This window comes from Ambystoma mexicanum, chromosome 1q, assembly GCF_040938575.1.
Source record: "Ambystoma mexicanum isolate Mex_15411 chromosome 1q, UKY_AmexF1_1, whole genome shotgun sequence".
In the NCBI taxonomy this organism is placed as follows: domain Eukaryota; kingdom Metazoa; phylum Chordata; class Amphibia; order Caudata; family Ambystomatidae; genus Ambystoma; species Ambystoma mexicanum.
In genome coordinates, this window is record NC_090922.1 from 788594512 (window position 1) to 788612989 (window position 18478).

General features: G+C 45.0%; 1 protein-coding gene across 2 annotated transcripts in view; it reads left to right on the forward strand.

The window, feature by feature from the left end:
• Positions 1–18478, forward strand: part of HMCN1 (hemicentin 1) — a 1785366-nt gene that overhangs the window by 1445565 nt on the left and 321323 nt on the right. For both annotated transcript variants that reach the window (XM_069641364.1, XM_069641365.1), the window contains exon 82: positions 13209–13399. In XM_069641364.1, the coding sequence (XP_069497465.1) occupies positions 13209–13399 (191 nt within the window). The remainder of the gene's footprint in view (positions 1–13208; positions 13400–18478) is intronic.

Here is an 18478-nt window from a genome sequence, read left to right on the forward strand (position 1 = left end):
TTAGATGTGCTCTAGGTTTACTGTTTCTCATTTTTAATGGGGCAATAGTATCCAGGGCATTGGCCATGACTATGTAAAAATTCATTAACTAGTGTGGATTGATCTAGTGTGTCTGGCAGCGAGTTTAAGGTAGGGAGAATCAATGGTAATAATCTGTCTGTAGTTATATTCTTTTTATTCCTTGTTAGCGTATGGGGTGCTAACGGGTTATTTTGGGATAGGAGGATTTTAGCGTCTATGGAGAAGGCTATAAGACAGTGGTCTGTCCATGCTTGTGGACTGATGGAGGTGATGGTTGTGTTGCAATTATGGTCAGCCACCCAGTCAAGTGGTCAGCCTTTCTTGTGGGTAGGCTGTGTGACTTTTTGGGTGAAGCCGAGCTCTGAGAGGACATTGGCTATGTTTGTAGCTTGTACATCTTTGTGATCGTTAAAGCCAAGTTCAGGTCTCCTAGTAGAAGGGCTTGTGATGTGTTTTTTAGGTTATCTGAGAGGATCGTAGAAATGTCCTCTTCAAAGGAGCCGATGGGGCCTGGTGGCCTGTAGATAAGGTGTATGGCGATAGTTTGTGAGTTAGATGTAAGAATCTTGACAGTTAAGAACTCGCAAGATTTGGAGTGCAGGGGTGTTTCTATTCTTATAGACAGATTAGTTTTGGCTATAAAAGCTATGCCTGCTCCGCAGGAGTTGGTTCTGTCTTCTCTAAAGATAGTGTAGTGTGTGGGCACATCAGGCATCTGGGCAGGACCAGCTGCTTGGTGTAGCCAGGTTTCGGTAATGGCTAAGAAGTCATAGGGCCTCATTACGAGTTGGGCGCAAAGGGATACCTGGCACCGGTAAGGACACCGGTGCCGGTAATCCCTTTGCGCCCTATTCCGAGTTCCCTTAGCGGGTCCCTTCCTTAACGCCTGGTTTTACCAGGCATTATGGACGGGACCCATTAAGGGACTTTACAGCTAATAACGGTACCCTAATTTGCGGTACCGTTATTAGTGCCTTCCCATTGAGCCCTATGAGGATCAAATGGGAACGGGGAATGGCTTTTTCAATGGGGACTTACCGGTCCCGCAAAGGTCGGAATAGACTGGTACGTCCCCATTGAACCAGGGCGGACTCAGAACCGGTATTGGAGGTAGTCATGGCGCAAATAGCACCATGATTACCTCCATACTCGGAATGAGGCCCATAGTTACCTAATTGAATAATGTCAGCAATTTCTGTAGCATGGGCTATTAATAACCTGGCATTAATAAGTTAATAAGTGCTCCTTTAAGGACAGGGCTTGATGTTAGTTGAGTAGGTAGGGCTGTGCTATTGTGTTTGGCTGGCCTAGATGGTCGTTTATAATGTTTGTCTGTTTTGTGGATGTGATTGGTGGCAGCACTTGGTGGGGGGTAGTTTTGTTTGTTATAAGTGGTCTCATGTTGATTTCTATGCTGGGTACTTGCAGTATTGTACCTGGTAGGCAGGTTGTATATTTTCGGTAGTCTCGATCATAGTTTGGAGTTCCTGAGTGTAAGGTCACATGGGATGTTGGTTCTTAGGGAGTTAGGTGCGTAGTTGGGAATGGGTAGCTTAGGGAGTTAGGTGTGTAGTTGGGAATGGGTAGCCTTCCTGAGACCTGTTCAATATCTGGGGTAGTCACAGACAGTCTAGTATTACTTTTGTTTACGTGTATTGTAGAAATGGGCTCGTTAGAGGTGTTATGGACCAGGGAGTAGTTAGGTAGAGGATGATAATAAACATTATAATCTCAGAATGTGTGGATATCTCAGGAAGCGAACAGCAAAACTCAGTAAGCTAGTTGGCCAGGCAATACATGTGTAAAATCACAGGGAAGGCAGCAATGCTAAATAGGCTAGTTCGCCAGGCAATAAATGTGAAGGGATCGTTATACAGTCAAGCTCCATAGGTCAGTCTAAGGTCTTGCATTTGTCAGTTACTTATATAGAACAGTTGATACAGGAGGCAAGTTTAGCAGCTAACAGGGCTAGTTCGTATGAGTCAGTACGTATTTGACTCAAATGACTAACATAGGTAAAATAGTCATAACCAGCTGGACAGTTGTTGGTATGTTATGAGTTAAACAGTGTATGCACATTTATACAGCAGAATTATAGCGGGTCAGAATGAAAACAAGGTCAGGTCATAGGTACTCACGCATATGCAATATTTGTCCATGTTCCAACACACAGATGACTCCATGGTTGTGAACGAAGTGCAACCAGGTACCACAGTTAGTTCAATGGGTGCTCCTAGGCGCGAGCAGGGACAAGCAGGGCCTTAGATGGGCCTTCCATGGTGACAGTGGGCTAGTGGCTGTGTAGTGCAGTAGAGAGGTGGATGCTACACCAGTAGTGGCTGAAGCGGGAGGGGCAGGCTGGTCCGTGGGCACAAATTCTAGACCCTGATGCTATGTGCAACTTAATGGGGGCAAGGTAGTGGACACAGCAGGAAGATCATGTAGCGGTAAGCGACTGTCACAGCAATCATGCGTGTACATGATGGGTAGACAGGCAAGGAGCCTGGTCCTCTCACAGCAGATTAAGCAAGTGTAGGTTAAATTCGGGCAGGTTGGGTAGTGTGAATGGGCAAGGTGAGCAGACTCGTCAAGACAATGAATATCGTGGGAAGCAAGGGGGTGCTAAATGGTACAGGGCTAGTGTTTCACTTCAATTTGTACGGAATGCAGGATGCAGGTTGATTTAACTAAGTAGGTTAGAGTGGGCAAACAATGCAATCGACGCTTAGAATATCATTATGGAAGTTAATATTGGCGAACTATGCTAACAAGCGTTGCAGTGATGTAGGTTATGCAGGCAAATGGCAATCAATGGTGGTACTTGTTGGGAGAGGGGCCTGACCTCCAGGAAACACTTATTGTGCTAAAACCGAATGAGACAGGACTTGAAATCCTTGGCGCTGATGGAGACAGTGCAGAAACTTCAATTTCCTAAGCAGAATTTCTATGAGAAGGGTGACAAAGCAGATTCCATGCTAGTGCATGCCTTCCAGCCCAGAAGGTGTCTAGATGGGTGGATGAGGACGGGACGGTTTTTGCCACCCTGACCAGTGTTGCAGATTGCTTCACACGCTTTTATATTAGGCTATACGAGGAGGATGGAGGGGCAGCAGTAGAGGAGATGCAGGAAAACCTGAAAGGGCTTACGCTTCCCGTCCTGATGCCAGATTAAAGGTTGTGGGTACACTCTCAAATCACACAGGAGGAAGTGTTGGCGGTGATCAGGGGAATGCCGGCGGGTAAGGCCCCAGGAGAGAACGGTTTCATGAATGGGTATGCAGTGGTGGTGGTGCCATATTTGTCTAAAGTGTTTCATTCTGTTTTGGATAAGGGGAAGCTCTGCACTCATTCGGTCAGGCGTTGATTGCAGTGATATATAAGGACAGGGGACAGGAGGAATCCACATATGTGCGCATTCGACAGACCAATATCTCTTTTAAACATGGATGCAAAGATCTTCGCCAAGATGGTGGCAGCCAAATTTGCCAGCCTTATGCGGAGATTTGTGCATTCAGATCAGGTGGGCTTCAGCCTGGGGAGGCAGGGAACGGACACTCTGAAGAAAACACTCAATTTGATGGAGTCATCCAAAGACAAGGATGGAGATCCTGTACTCCTGGCCCTTGACTCCAAAAAGACCTTTGATTGTGTGAACTGGGCATTTCTGCGTGAAGTCTTGGAGAAACATGGGGCCTCATTACGACCCAGACGGTAAGTTACCGCCTGGGTCGTACCTTTACCACCATGGCGTAAACTATGTTTACGCCATGGTGGTTGGCAGACTTACCGCCCCATTCCGAGGTGAGTGGGGCGGTAAGTCCCCATTAACCCATTTACCCTTCCCCATTCCCATTTTTGCCCCATAGGGCATAATGGGAGTGGGGAAGGCGTTAATTACGCCACCGTAAATTACGGTGGCGTAATTAACAACAAGGTCCCTTAGCGCCATGGATTTTAACACCTGCTAATAGCAGGTGTTAAAACCTCCATGGCGCTAAGGGACCTCGGAATCAGGCGGTAAGGGTCGGCGCTGTTTACGCCGCCGTAAACCCCTTACCGCCTGGGTCCTAATGAGGCCCACGGTCTTGGAGCCAAGAGTCTCAAGGACATACAAGCCCTGTACACAGACCATACAGCGAGGGTGGTAGTAAATGGGAGAAAGTCCAGACAGTTTGATATACTCAGAGATACGAGGCAGGGTTGCCCCCTTTCTCCCTTGCTTTTTGTACTTTTCTTGGAACGGCTTATGGAAAATATTCAGTGGAATGGATGGATTAGAGGGTATAGTGGTGTGAGACAGGGAGTTTAAACTTGGCATGTATGCGGATGATGTATGCTACACCTGACAGTCCTCCTGGTTTCTGTTCCGGAGGCACTCTCGTTAATAGTGCAATATGGTTCTATTTCTGGTTTCAGAGTTAATGCAAAGAAATTGATATTGTTCCTGTTTGATAGAGGGCTGGATGATGACACGAAAGATTTGAAGGAGTTGCACGTCTTTATTCCGAGAACTAGCTTTGGATATCTTGGGGAAAGGTGACTAGGAAGTTAGAAAACCTGGTTGAGGGGAACCTTCCGCCACTACTGGCAAGGGTGTCTGAGGATCTGGATAGGTGGGGAACCCTTACGATGTCGTGGATAGGTAGACTGAACATGTTGCCAGTCAGGGCCCCGGAGATGTTTTTGAGTGAATCCAAGACAAAAACGCATACATTTGTTGTGGCAAGGTCGGAAACAACGTATTGCCTATGACTTGCTGACCCTCCTGAAAAATCTTGGGGGAGTTGGGCTCCCGGACTTGGATGGTTACTACAGGGCATATGTTTGTTTGTTTGTTTGTTTGTTTATTAATTTATAATGCGTGCCAGACCCAGAGGTAACCGGGCGCAACAGAAAGAATATGCAAAGCTTACAATGTTACAGTATTATAGTAATGACAATGGCCCTCATTCCAACCCAGGCGTTAAGGGTTTAACGGCGCCGTCGGCGCCGTTAACCCTTAACGCCTGATTTCCACCTTAACGCCTGCTTTTAGCAGGCGTTAAGTACCAAGGCGCTAAGCGTCCCTGGCGCTAATTACGGCACCGTAATTTACGGTGCCGTAATTAGCGCCTTCCCACTCCCATTATGCCCTATGGGGCAAAAATGGGAATGGGGAAGCGTAAATGGGGATTGGGGATTTACCGCCCCACTCACCTTGGAATGGGGCGGTAAATCCGCAATCCACCATGGTGTAAACAGAGTTTACACCATGGTGGTAAAGTAGGGAACTTACCACCTTGGTTGGAATGAGGGCCAATGTCACAAAAATGTACAGTTTACATGTATACAGGTGTAGATAATTACAAGGTGATAAAATCCAATGTACAGAAGTTTTACAGGCAGTGTTAGAATTATATACATAAGTTGATGTTTCTAATAGTGCATCAATACTAACCAGTTGGGCTAAGATACATGGGTATCTACAGGTTATTAGGGTTGATGTGCTTGATAAAATTCCTTCTGAATTGTGAGAAGGGCTGATCTGCTCTCAGGTTGTGTGGCAGATCATTCCAAAGTTTAGCGGCTATCACTGGGAAGCTCGTGCCGCCAATTTTGGCAAGTTAAAATCTTGGTACTACCAGGCAATTAGAGTTGGCAGTTCTTGTCGGTCTGGTCGATATTTTTTTCTTGATTTTGTCGGTCAGGTAACTAGGAGCAGCATTGTTAAGGGCTTTGTGGGTCAGGGAGATCATTTTCAGATGGATTTTGTTATCAATAGAAAGCCATTTATGTTGGCATCTAATAGAGGAGATATGCTCCCTTTTATTTATGCCAAGTGCAGCTCTTAGGGCATTATTTTGTAAAGTTTGTAGTCTTTGGGTAATGGCTTTGTTGGCACTGCTGTAAAGGGCGTTACAATAGTCGAGTCGGGAGAGTATTAAGGCTCTCGCTAGGATCATACAGCTGTCATTGGATAGGAAGGGTTTACCTGCTCTTATTAATTTACAGGTGTAGGCTGTGGTTGACGCTAGGGAATTGACCTGGTAGAATCCAGGTAAAAACCAAGCGTTTTTACTTCCCTAGAGATCTTGATAGTATTGCCCTCTATACTGAACGCGGAGTAGTCTGGGCCTAGTTTGTTGATATTGGCCTGCGTGCCCAAGATGATTAACTCTGTTTTATCATCATTCAGGCAAAGACCATGTGATGCCATCCACGCCTGAATGATGAGATACACTCTATTCACCAACTCCCTGTCCTTACTGTGATCCCAAGAAAGCGGGAGGAGAATCTGTTTATCATCTGCGTAGTTAGTGTAGGTGATACCCAGATGGTCCAAATCATCGAACAGGTGTTTGGTGAAAATGTTGTATAATGTAGGGGAGACAAAGGAGCCCTGTGGTACTCCGCATGTGATAGGTATTGGGTCAGCTGCAGCCGAGGGGGAGAAAACTCTCATGGTTCTCTCGCTCAGAAAGGATTCTATCCATCTAATGGCCTGGGTGGAGAAATGGGCAGCAGTGTCCAGATGTCTACAGAGGACCTTCTGGTCCACAAGGTAGAAAGCAGCTGAGAGATCAAGTAAGAGGAGGAGTGCAGTCTTTCCTTGATCTCTCAGTTCATCTATTTGGGTTTTTAAATCAATGAGAGCTGTTTCAGTACCATGTAGTGGACGGAAACCAGATTGTCTAGCTCCTAGTAACTTATGTAGTTCGAGATGTTTTTGAATCTGTGTGTAAGCCACTTTGTCCAGTATCTTCAGTAAGAATGGTACCGTGGTAATCGGGCGGTAATTAGTAGGGATGAGAGGGTCAAGAGTCTGCTTCTTGAGAAGCGGGAGCACCCAAGATAGTTTTAAGTTGGCAGGGATGTTGCCTGTGGAGAAAGAGGCATTAATGAGTTTGGAGATGAAAGGTGATAGATCTCTGGCAGCGTCTTTTATTATCTGTGCAGGGCAGGTATCACCTTTACAATTGGAGGGTTTAAGGGAGAGGATAATTTTCTCTACCTCTATAGTAGTTGTTTTGGTAAAGGAGAATTTGTTAGTCTTGTTGTTGGGGGTGGCTGTAACGCTCACCTGATTCCCACGGAGGCGCTGATCCCGGCTGGGCTGCTATCGTTTCTTCAATTGAGAAGCGTAGAGCTCGGACGACTCTCAGGACTGGGCTTCCTCTTATCGAATGTCTGACTTGCAGGGTAAGTTTTCTGCAGGTGGAAGAAAAAGGGTTAATCACCGTTTGATGGGATTCCTTCTCCCACCAATCGCCAGTTTCTCCCACAGCCTAGCTTTCTACTTGTCTCGGCGAGCTCTCACCTTAGGCGTATAAATGCTGAGCTCTCCATCCTGCATCTGGTGCAGGGGTGCGTGGATTCCAGTTACGTCACTGGATGAGTTCAGTGTTGCGGCTCAAGTCTTTTGCGGCCTTAGTTGTGGCACTGGTGCTGGGATGCCGAAGAGCGATGCCGCCGTTACTGCACGAGCGGATGCCTGTAAGTATACTGTAGTCTTTAGGCTTTAAAAGATGGGCACCTCAATAATGTCCCTTTTCCTTTGTTTCAGGCCTCGGGATGCTGTGGGCGTAGTTTTCCGTTGCCGCTGCACGTGCCGATGCACGTAAGTATAATGTTCGTTGGCCGCTTTTAATGGCACCTCTAATAATGTCCTTTTTCTAGTTTTCAGGTGCCGGGATGCTGCGGGCTTTATATCCGTTGCCAATGCACGTGCCGATGCACGTAAGTATAATGATCGTTGGCCGCTTTTAATGGCACCTCTAATAATGTCCTTTTTCTAGTTTTCAGGTGCCGGGATGCTGCGGGCTTTATATCTGTTGCCACTGCACGTGTCGATGCACGTAAGTATAATGATCGTTGGCCGCTTTTAATGGCACCTCAAATAATGTCTTTTTCCTGTTTTTCAGGTGCCGGGATGCTGAGGTTGATGCGGCCGCTACTGCGCGTGCAAAAACTGGTAAGTTAAGATGAATGCGACTGCCTTCACCCGAACCCCTTTTTAATTATGTCCTTTGCCTTTCAGGTGCAGAGAAGCTGCCGAAGAGAAGGCCGCGGTTAGCTCCGTTGCAATCACGGATGGATCAGGTAAGCGGGCGCGGCTGCGAGCGAGTTGCACTTTTCTAACCTTATGTTTATTCTTTGCAGGTTTTGCCGGTGACTGGATTCCGGGATCTGGTAAGTATTGTTCTGTGTCTTTCTTCATCCACAGGTTGCTGCGCGGAAGCTGAAGATGACTCTGGACCTGGAATGCAGGAGCCGACTCGGTGAGCGTCCTGCTGCTGCTGCAGAAAAACGCGAAGCACGTGTTTTCCATCGGGCGTGGTTTAAATAGCAGAGAAGTGCTTCCAGTGTGTGTTCTTCCACCGGTTCCACCCAGGTAAGAAAAGAGTTCCTGAATGGAGGGAATAGTTCCTCCCAGCCCTGATGGCTGGGGACTTCAACCAGACTGGATTGTTCTGGGTAAATATGCAGCATGGTCTGCCTCAGGTAAGTCCACCCAAGCATTATTACACTGTTTATCAATATGAGCCCGGCGCCTATGGCGCCGGGACTGAAACCCTTCATGAGCCTGGCGCCAAAGGCGCCAGGACACGGTCCAAAGGGCCCCTGTAGGGGTCTGCTGGGTCCGGAGTAGTGGAAGACGGGTCTGCTTCCGAGGGCGCGGGGCCAGTCCTGGCCCCTCGGGAGTAGCGCCCATGACAGTGGCATTGGGTGTTGGCTTGGACAGATTAGGAAGGTTTAGAGAATCTTTTTTTAGTTGTATTTTATTTTGGAGGGTGTTTATTTTGTTGGCTAGTGCGTTTTGGATATCTGTGCACCAGGTTTGATCCTTGGTGCAAGTATCTGGTGTGGCAATAGGTGACTCAAGTTCTTTCAATATGGAGAAAAGTTCCCTCATACTTGAATTGGAATTGGCAATGCGGTCATTATATGAATTCCGCTTTGCCAGGCAAACTTCATTTTTATAGTGGCTAGAGATAAAGGTTAGGTTCGCCTTGTTTTCATCAGTTGGGCAGAGTTTCCAGGCAGATTCACATTTTCTCTTTGATAGGCGTAGTGCCTTAAGTTCAGGCGTAAACCATTTATTTAAGTGGGCTTTGGGTTTACTTGTTTGCAGTTTGAGTGGGACAATTTTATCCATAGTGTCAAGTATGATTTTATTGTATTCGAGAACTAGTACACTAGGGTCTAAGTCGTTGGGCAGAGCATTTCATGTTGGGAGGTTAGCAGGGATGATATTATCCACTGTCATGTTCTTCTTGTTTCTAGTTAGGCATGATGGTGCCGTGGGTAGAGTTATGGTCGGTGGTCGGGTGGTTAGGAGATTGAAGGACACCAGTGAGTGGTCGGTCCAGGGTAATGGCATAATGGAAGAGATGGCGGCTGTATAGTTAGAATCGGCGACCCAGTCTAATATTCTACCCTTGAGGTAGGTGGAATTGTTAACTTTCTGGGATAATCCTAATGAGTTTAGAGTGTTGGTAATGGTTAAGGCGTGCGCGTCCGCTTGGTCGTTAAAGCCTAGGTTAAAGTCCCCTAGTACCAACAGTTGTGAGGTAGTTTTGACATTATTGGATAGTAGGTTGTGCAGATCCTCCTCAAAGGTCCCAAGCGGGCCTGGTGGTCTGTAAATTAGATAATTAGTTAGTGATTGGGTATTGTTTATGGGGAGTTTAGCCGTGAGGGCTTCACAGGATTGTAAGGTGTGGGTGGGGGCATATCAAAGGAGGGCTCTGGTGGCTCATATTGGAAATGAAACTGCTAAACAATGCTTTTATTTTAGAGATGTATTGGTTGAGACTAGTCACAGTGGGTGGCTCTGGGTGCCGTGGAAGTCCTTGTCGAAGAGGATTTTGGCCCACCTATGTTGGGGATGATATGGGAAGTCTGGAAAAGCAAGAAGGGTATGCAAAGGGTTACGTCTTGGCCCTCGCTGCTGAGCCACACATGGGCGCCACCAATTAGGGATCAATTCCTGTACCCATTAAGGTTTCAACAGTGGTTTGAGGCTGGGCTCGAAAGGGTTGGACAACTGTGGCAGAAAGGTAGATTTTGTACTATTCAGCAACTGGAAGAGTGCCTTGGGATTGAAAAGTTGTCTGTCTTTCTTTACCTACAGTGGAAAGGTGTGATAACGGCTGGAAAGTGGGGGAATAGCGTTCATAGGGAATTGGACCAGACTGAAAAGATATAAAACTGCTGGTTTTGGTGTCCTGACCTCTGGGATTTATGCTGTCCTGGTTCTTGCTATGGTGTAAGGAGCAGAGGGGCTCAGAGATACATGGGAATGGGGTCTGGGGATCTAATTGGAGGAGGAACTGTGGGGGAAACTTTGTGTGAGAGCGAATAAGACATTGATAGCTTGTCCGTACAAGTTACACAGCAATAAACTCTTACATAGATGGAAGTATGATGCAGTGAAGCTTTCTAGTGTTTCCATCGGTTAGCCCTTATTGTTGGAGGAAATGTGGCAAGAGCGCTGATTTTTGCCATATTTTGTGGCTATGTAGTGTGGTCCAGGGATTTTGGAGGGAAGTTTTTATCTGGATCAAAAGGGTGGAAGAGCTACACAGAGAATTAGATCGATGTTGGTGCATTTTGGCTTGGAGAGGCGGGATGAAAGCTGGGTTTGCCTCCCGCACATGACACACATTTTGCTATTAGCAGGCAGAGCTTGCTTGACTATCAAGTGGAAACGGGAATCCTTGCAGACTGAGAGGGAATGGGCGAATAAAGCTGGGGACATATTTGATATGGAGAACATAACGGTTATGTTGCCTGGGCCCTAGAACTCCAGGGAAATGGAATGGGCACATTTTTAAGGGCTCTATCAACTAAGGGATGTTCAAGGAGTGAGGACGGGTTGCAGCACCCGCAGGATCATGAAGGTCTCTGAGAAAAAGCCACTTTGGGAACAAGGCCTGTGGGGCCAAAGCAGTCAAGATGGAGAGGGTGACCTAACTATTCTGTATTGCATCGGTTATGTACAAGAGACACCAGGGATGTTGATCTATTGGCTTAGAAAATGCTTGTTCCTGCACCATGAGGAGGTGGAGGGTGGTGGTGTGCAATGTTGATCCTAGAAGCGGGTTATGTTGTAATGTTATTACTGAAAAAAAGTTATAAAATCCATTTTGCAAAAATAAAATGATTACTGCCAAAAGGTGATCTCTTCCGTCCTGCTTCTAAATGTTCTTGTTCTTTGTTTTTTGTGAAAAAGCACTGCTTTAAACAAATTCCACTGCCGGAGTACCTGGTTATTTATGGATAAAACCGATAAGGCTCATGCCAGAATGAAAGCACACACTCATGACCTCCCAGCTCCCATTTTCCGCCGTGACATCATGTATATTTGGATGATTTTCCTATTATTGCCGTGGTCTTTCTGCTAAAAACTGCCTATTCTCTGTGTCCAAATTATTATGTTGAATATATAATTTCCTGACTATATCCTGAAAGATCTTATTAACTTTTAACTTGATATCTGTTTCTGGATTGGCGAACTCTTCCTTGTCCCATGGCTGTTTGCTGGCTCAGTTAAAATCCTGCCAGATTTTTCCTTCTAAAAGGAGCCTTCTTTTGACTACACAGACTAGTTCCATTATTGCCTGTTAGTACATTGATAATATCCTGTTGGCAATAGGGGTTTGAACACTCTGTTAGACATAGGACAAGTACAACTTGTTGTTTAGAAATAATGATAAAACAAGACATCTCGCAGAGATGATACTTTATTGTCAACTTTTCTTTGCCAACCTCCTCATAACCATTCAATGCTTCATGCAATTCTGTCTGGGTTGCTCCCTCTGTGCAGATCAGAGACAGCCACTCTAATGCTGCCCATGGTGTTCTTGCTGGAAGAGGTGCCTGCCTCTTGGTCCTTCTAGATCCTAGGGTGGCTTTTGAGATGGTCAACTATGACAACATTGTTCCTTTCTTTCCACACACATGGGTTGGTGTGAAAGGTCCTGCATTACTTCCTTTCTCAACTCTCTGGCCATACCCAATCTGAGAATTGGATACATCCAGGTCACATGCTCTGTGCATCATTTACCTGGCGTGTAAACATTGACTCCTCCACTGTTTAAAAGCCACATGGAATGTCAGGGTGGGAGGGGTGTCAATTCGGTGTATGGAGAATGGGTTTATACCCCAACAGAAAACATTCCAGTGAACTGCTCCCGCCACTCAGTTATACTTTCGCTCTAAAATCTCAAAGCTGCAAGCTGCAATCTTTAAGCTATCTATGATAAAAAAAAAGAATTAAACAGCTTCTGTGAGCCTCTGATTTTGCGACTGCCATTCAATTTGTTGTTCTGCCTCTGGTGGAAGGTGGAAATGACCTTTTGATTATCATTCCAGAGAATTCCATATACCAAATGATGCTGTGCTGGCCACACGTTCGGTAGCAGCTCCTGAAAGCTATGACCATATCTCTCCAATAACAGCCATTTTGACTGCAGTGCTTTGTGTGTAGATTCTTTGCAAAACAGTTAAATACCAATTCCAGGTCAGAGATAAATTGGCGATTTCTGGTTGCGAGTGCACACAAGATCAGCTCTTAATTCTTGACCTGTGAATGTCTCTAGTCTTGTCAAGAAAGTCAATGCTGGCAAATATGCTATCTCATCTTAGGTCTCGCTGATGTGAAATTACCTTTATCTGTGCCTTCGTTAGCCTCGCTCAAAAAAGGGCTTCTGACCCTGCTTTTTTAAAGACAATTTTGAGCTGTGTTGATTTGAGTTAGTTGTTACTTGCTTACTTTTCTCTATCACTGATGCACATATGCGTTTTCTCTGTTGTGCAGCAGCACTTCTTTGCCTTTGGACTGGGACAAGATTCTTTATTAAAACAATTTAAAGATCAGCCACACCTACAGCACCTGTGATTCATTGTTCTACTGGCGATGCGAATTAGCGAAGGGGTGGAGAGACAGACACATTTTTATTGCATAGCATTACAAACTAAATTGCTACATTGGCTTTTCTGATTGAAGGATGAAATGTATGTAGTTCAGAGCAGGTTGGAATCAGGTAGCCATCTTATTGCAACCCACTGTTTAATAATGATGTCCCTGGTTATCCTTACTTAAAACTGAAATGCTCATGCTTCTTTTAGGCTAATATGGCTGTCACTGGGTAGATGTCCTATAAAATCGTAATTTAATAACACTGTTTGCGCTTTCCCAATAGTCCCACCCAGAATTAATACAATGGAGAAAGATTACACTGTGGTTGAGGGCTTCCAAGCTATCCTACCCTGTACAGCGGACGGAAACCCAACACCAGAGATAGCGTGGCAAAAAGACCACCAACCTCTGAAGGGCACGGCAGGGAAGTATGCCGTCCTGCAGTATGGGGAACTAATTGTGGACAAAGCTCTGGTAAGTAAATTGCATGTGTTTAAAGTGGTTGCTTCAGATCCTGTGATTAAGAAAGATTTCCTCTAAAGTGCCTGAGTTCTTGCACTGCTATTCCGTGTGCTGTAGCTGGGCATTTGATTTTAAAGGTGTGCATTTTTGCCGCATGTAGCAAATAAAAATCGGAATTTCAATGGTTTCATATAGAAACTTAGATGAGCAGAACAATGATATAACATAGTTTTGATGTGGCCATTTGAAACTCTGCATGGGCCTCAAGCTCTCTGGTGCAGTAGGAGGGGGGCCGGGATTTCCACTTTTAAACCTGCTCTTCCCTTTTCTGCTCTACTCTTAGTGCAGACCTCAGGGGTGTGTTAATGGTAGCTCAAGCCAGTGTGACAGCATGGCCAGTGAAGTCATGGGGATGAAGAGAAAAAGTTTAAGAAAAAGTTTATGACACTGTTAAAGTGAGGAGAGGAGTGTACAGTGAAGAAAAGAGGATCCTGGTGGAGAGGAGGGCTGGTGAAAGGATAGGGAACTGAGATGACGAGCAGCGGTGTTAGTCAGTGGGAGGGACAGAAAACCATGGGGAGTGGGAATGCAGTTCAGAGGTACAGGGAAATGTCAGGAAGAAGCAGAACGTTAGGCACTGGCAACTGCGACAAGCGGGGTGAGTGGGAGGCAGAGGGTGTTAAGATGGAGTTTCAGAATCCGGCTTAGGTGGATTCTGAGAGGCCCACCTATTATGGTTACAGGAAAGATGCTGATGTCTAGCCAAACATAGTCAAGGTGGAGTAGCAGAGCAGAAAGGTTTAGACTCAGGAGGTTCTGAGAACAGTGTAGGACGGCAATGAGACATATGGAGAGCGCCCCAATAATTCCGGTTTGACATTTTGACAAATAATTTTATGCTGCTTCTAGTCCACCTCATCAAATTTACCCCAGAACGGTGAAAAGACTGGGCAATTAGACATTCATGTATAGCTTTATATTTTATGAAATACTTTGATATGGGAAGTTATGGTTTTCTGGCATGTTATACAGTAGCTTATGTTAAGAAGGAACGTTCCAAATTTCAGGAAAAAAAATTCAGTTGAAGAAACAAGATGGTTACAATGCAAAAGCTTAAAACCACTGAAAAAGCAACTGACAAAATCAAATATGACATCACCATTGCCTTCATCAAAGATAGCGATACAGTCATGTTCCTTGGGTCCTCCTAGGGTGTCTCCTGCAAACCTACTCTATGAATAATACCTGTCGCCACAGCACCCACCAGCCAAGCCCTGTGGCCACTGCATTTAGGGTAATATGTTTAAGGTATATCATTCAAAGCTGAAGCGATTCCTATAAAAACCTTGTCTATGGAAGTTATGGTTCTCTGTTATATTTAGGTAACAATCTACATTAATATGAAAACGTACAAATTCAGAGGAACAAAATCCTTCAGTTAAAGTGGTATTATGGTGACTGTACAAAACCCGAAAAGACTGCAATTCGCCAATGGTGGTATAAAATGCAACACCACCGCAGACGTCACTGTGTACAGTGATTGCTGTATGGGGTGTCACTTTGCATATAACTTACAGGTTTTTGTATCTTTCCAATATGTCTCTTGTTTTTAGTTTTGGCTATTAGGTGGTGCTGAAAGTTCTACCAAAAGTGAGCCGAAACGATTGTAATTGAAATAACAGCTTTAACATAAGAGCTTCAGATAGGGGCTTTGAATTAGGGTCTCTAGTGCTTTTCAATGCAGATGACATATAAGGATGGATTTGTGTTGTTTGGCTCTGTGTCCTATACATTTAAGCCCCAACTTTAAGTGAAATATATATGATTTTCTTCCCATTATAATTATTATAATTGTTCTTTTTTAACGTGCTGAGGCACGGGAGGGGCCTTTAGCGCTCTTCCAGAGAACCACTTGTTTTTTACACTTCGACCCCAAGGCATAACAGACTCTTTAGGAGTATGTTTCTGAGTGTGCGTTCTTCTGTACACACTACTGCGTTGCGTCTTGACTATATGAGTGGAAGCACGTGACCATTGTGTATGTGTACATGAACGAGCATGGTGATTATTGCTCAAGTACTTGTAAAAAAATCTGGGCTTATGTCTAAATGGAAGACATTAGCTATTGCAGGGTTGAGTGAGAGCCTGCTGATTGCTCTTGTGCAGGTGTGAGTGAAAGGGTGATGCTACTGTGGAGGTTTGAGTGGGAGGTCCTTGCGCATGGAAAGGTTTGGCTAGAGTGCATGTCTGTGCCGAAGTCCATGCTTATTATGAATTTCTGATTGGTCATATTAATAATGTGAAGGTTTGCCTGGTGTGTCCCCTGATGACTTCTCCTGTGGTAAGGCACACCGAATTCTTGCAGGTGCATATGCCAACATTTCTCAATCATTCTAAAGACGTTTGCTTAATCCACTTTGGCGTTTCCGTTCATGAATTCCGTACAAGAATCAAAATGCTAACAAAAATACAGTAAAGGACGAACATATCCCAAAAGACATGGAACATCACCTCATACTGCCTTGGCTCTCATGTACTTGCAGGGGACATGGTCATCACTATCACAAACCACCTGCCCGCAACCTGGTATCTCCCTCGCATAATGGTTACCCAGTTACCCCTCTTGCCCCCCAGATCCCCAGCTTCAGCTGAGTCCGGTCCAGGTTCAGCATGTAATCCCCCAAAAGAAGGTCAGTGACCACCGACTCCAGCACCATTGTGGCCGCTCTGCTGTGCTCCACCTCCTGCTACAGCTAAATCTCACTCTGGGCCAATTACCTTTGACAGTTCTCTTTATGCACGCCACCGTTAACTACTGAATTAATCCATGCACCCTCTACTCCCACCCACCCACTCCACCTCCCCTCTCTCTACTCCCACCCGCCCAACCTCCCCTCTCTCTACTCCCACACACACAGCCCAACCCCCCTCTCGCTACAACCAAATACCTGCACACCCCACCTCCCCTCTCTCTACTCCCCATATCGCACCCTCCTTTAAACTTTGCACACTTTTCCTTCCACTCTGGTGTCTATAAATACAAAATGCAAAGAACAGCAGTAAATGCCTAAACTATTGGCACTGCCAATGCTTGTTTTATAAGTAATGAACAGTATAAAGTTGTTATAACGTTACACTGTCCACTCTGTAGTTTAGATGGTTGGCAAGAATCTCTGGCCACCATGACTGCAGCACACCTTTTTCCTTTCAGATGGTAGATTGGCAGTAAATAAGGGTGCAGGACCAGGAGGGAGTCACATCATATCTCTTTCAGTTTATAACGTAGAAAGTCCACTTTTAGCCCACTTTTGAAGTCTCTTGTAATTTGTCATATGTTCTGCGATTCATGACAGTTCTCTCGTCCAAGTGAGTTGCATCCACATCTCACTGCTGACATGGCTTTTATATGTTTATGTCCCTTTGGTTGCCCTTATAGGTCCCAATTGTAGGGGCAGCTGCCAAGGAGCCCCTTAGTCTCCTGAGTAACCTGACCCAGAAAGTTGTGCTTGTTCTGGCTGATGTCAGTTAACTGTAGTATACTGGCTGCACAAACTGTAGTCATTTGGGTGCACATGAGGCTTTTTTGGTCCCATAGCTTCCCAAAATCTAGTCTCCAGTGTTGTGAAATCCGGTTACCAAGCAACTGTAAATTGCCAACGTGTGTGATTGGGGATACTTGGAATGACCACATATGGTCACTTTCTGACTTGAGCTCTGGCCTGGAGCAGACACAATACTTTGCGGGCATGCCTGTTGATGCAAGAGGGGGTTGGGGAGAGTGAGGAGGCAGGGGTGTGTGGGTCTTCCTGGGATTCCTCATGAATCCACATCTCCTGAGTTTGCCCTGGAGAATGCTGGCATAGGTTAGCGTGTGCTGACCAGCATTGATTGGCTGGCGGTCACACATTTGAATGCTGCATGAGTGCATGATGGAAGGTTAGGCTCATCATCTATCCTCTGGTTTAGCACATAGGTGTTTGCCGTGCACCTGGCTCCTTTGTCAACTGCTGGTGTTTGATTGTGACATTTTTACTGCCTGAGTGGATACATTACAAATTACATTAATTACAGCTAGACAACATTCCTAACGAAAAAAGAGAAAAACATCTCAAAAATAATTATTACATATATTTATTCCTTCTTAGTACGGAAACATTAATCTTTCTGTGGCATGTGGAATTCACATATAATACAAAACATCCAATGCATGAATAATTACAAACATCATATTACATTGCAGTGACCTTGAGAACATCACAACTCTGTAAATAACAAGCATATAAACACTTTTAAAACTGACAAGCATTATCACTTATGGCAATCTGTTTTCTGATTTAATCTAGCCAGCATCTCTATTTCATTGATGCTGGTTAAAGTGCTGCCAATTCATCTGTCTTGGTAATTTCCTCTGTCCAGCATCTCTATCCCTATTTCATTGATTATTTTTAAAACGCCATCTACTAGTCACCACTAGTTTCCACAAATAACCACTGTGATATTTATAATAGAGTTGCCGTCTTCAAGGCATGACACTTTTCTGAAAATACATGTTTTTAATTTCTTTAACTTTATTTAATTCAGTGACAGACATGTAACTGTAACCCACATACTTAAGCAAGAGAATTCCAGCATCACATTATAACAGCACCCAATGTCAATTTAGGTTTCAGGGGAGCAGTATCAGAGTCTTAGTTATAATATAACACAACACAATTAACGGTTCAAGTGTCAGTTGTCTGCAGGAAGCCGCGGAATGGACCCCATATGTTCTTGGCTCTGCAGCTGGGCACAGTCAACGAAATGTGACACTCTTCCTTTTCATTAGCATAGGTCAGTTCCTTAAGCCATTCATTGACGCTGGGGGCTGCACTGGATTTCCAATACTTCAAAATGCATGTTTAGCGATTAAGCAACCCAGGTTGAAGAGTCTGCAGATTTTCACAGAGAGATTGCCAATATCCCCAGGTAAATATTTGGGAGGTGGAAGCGTAGGGGGTATTTCGATAATGTCATATAGTACGTCATCAACTGGCAATCCGTGACAGCTCCAATACATATGCAGGGAGTCTGCGGCTGCTGCATTACATTTTG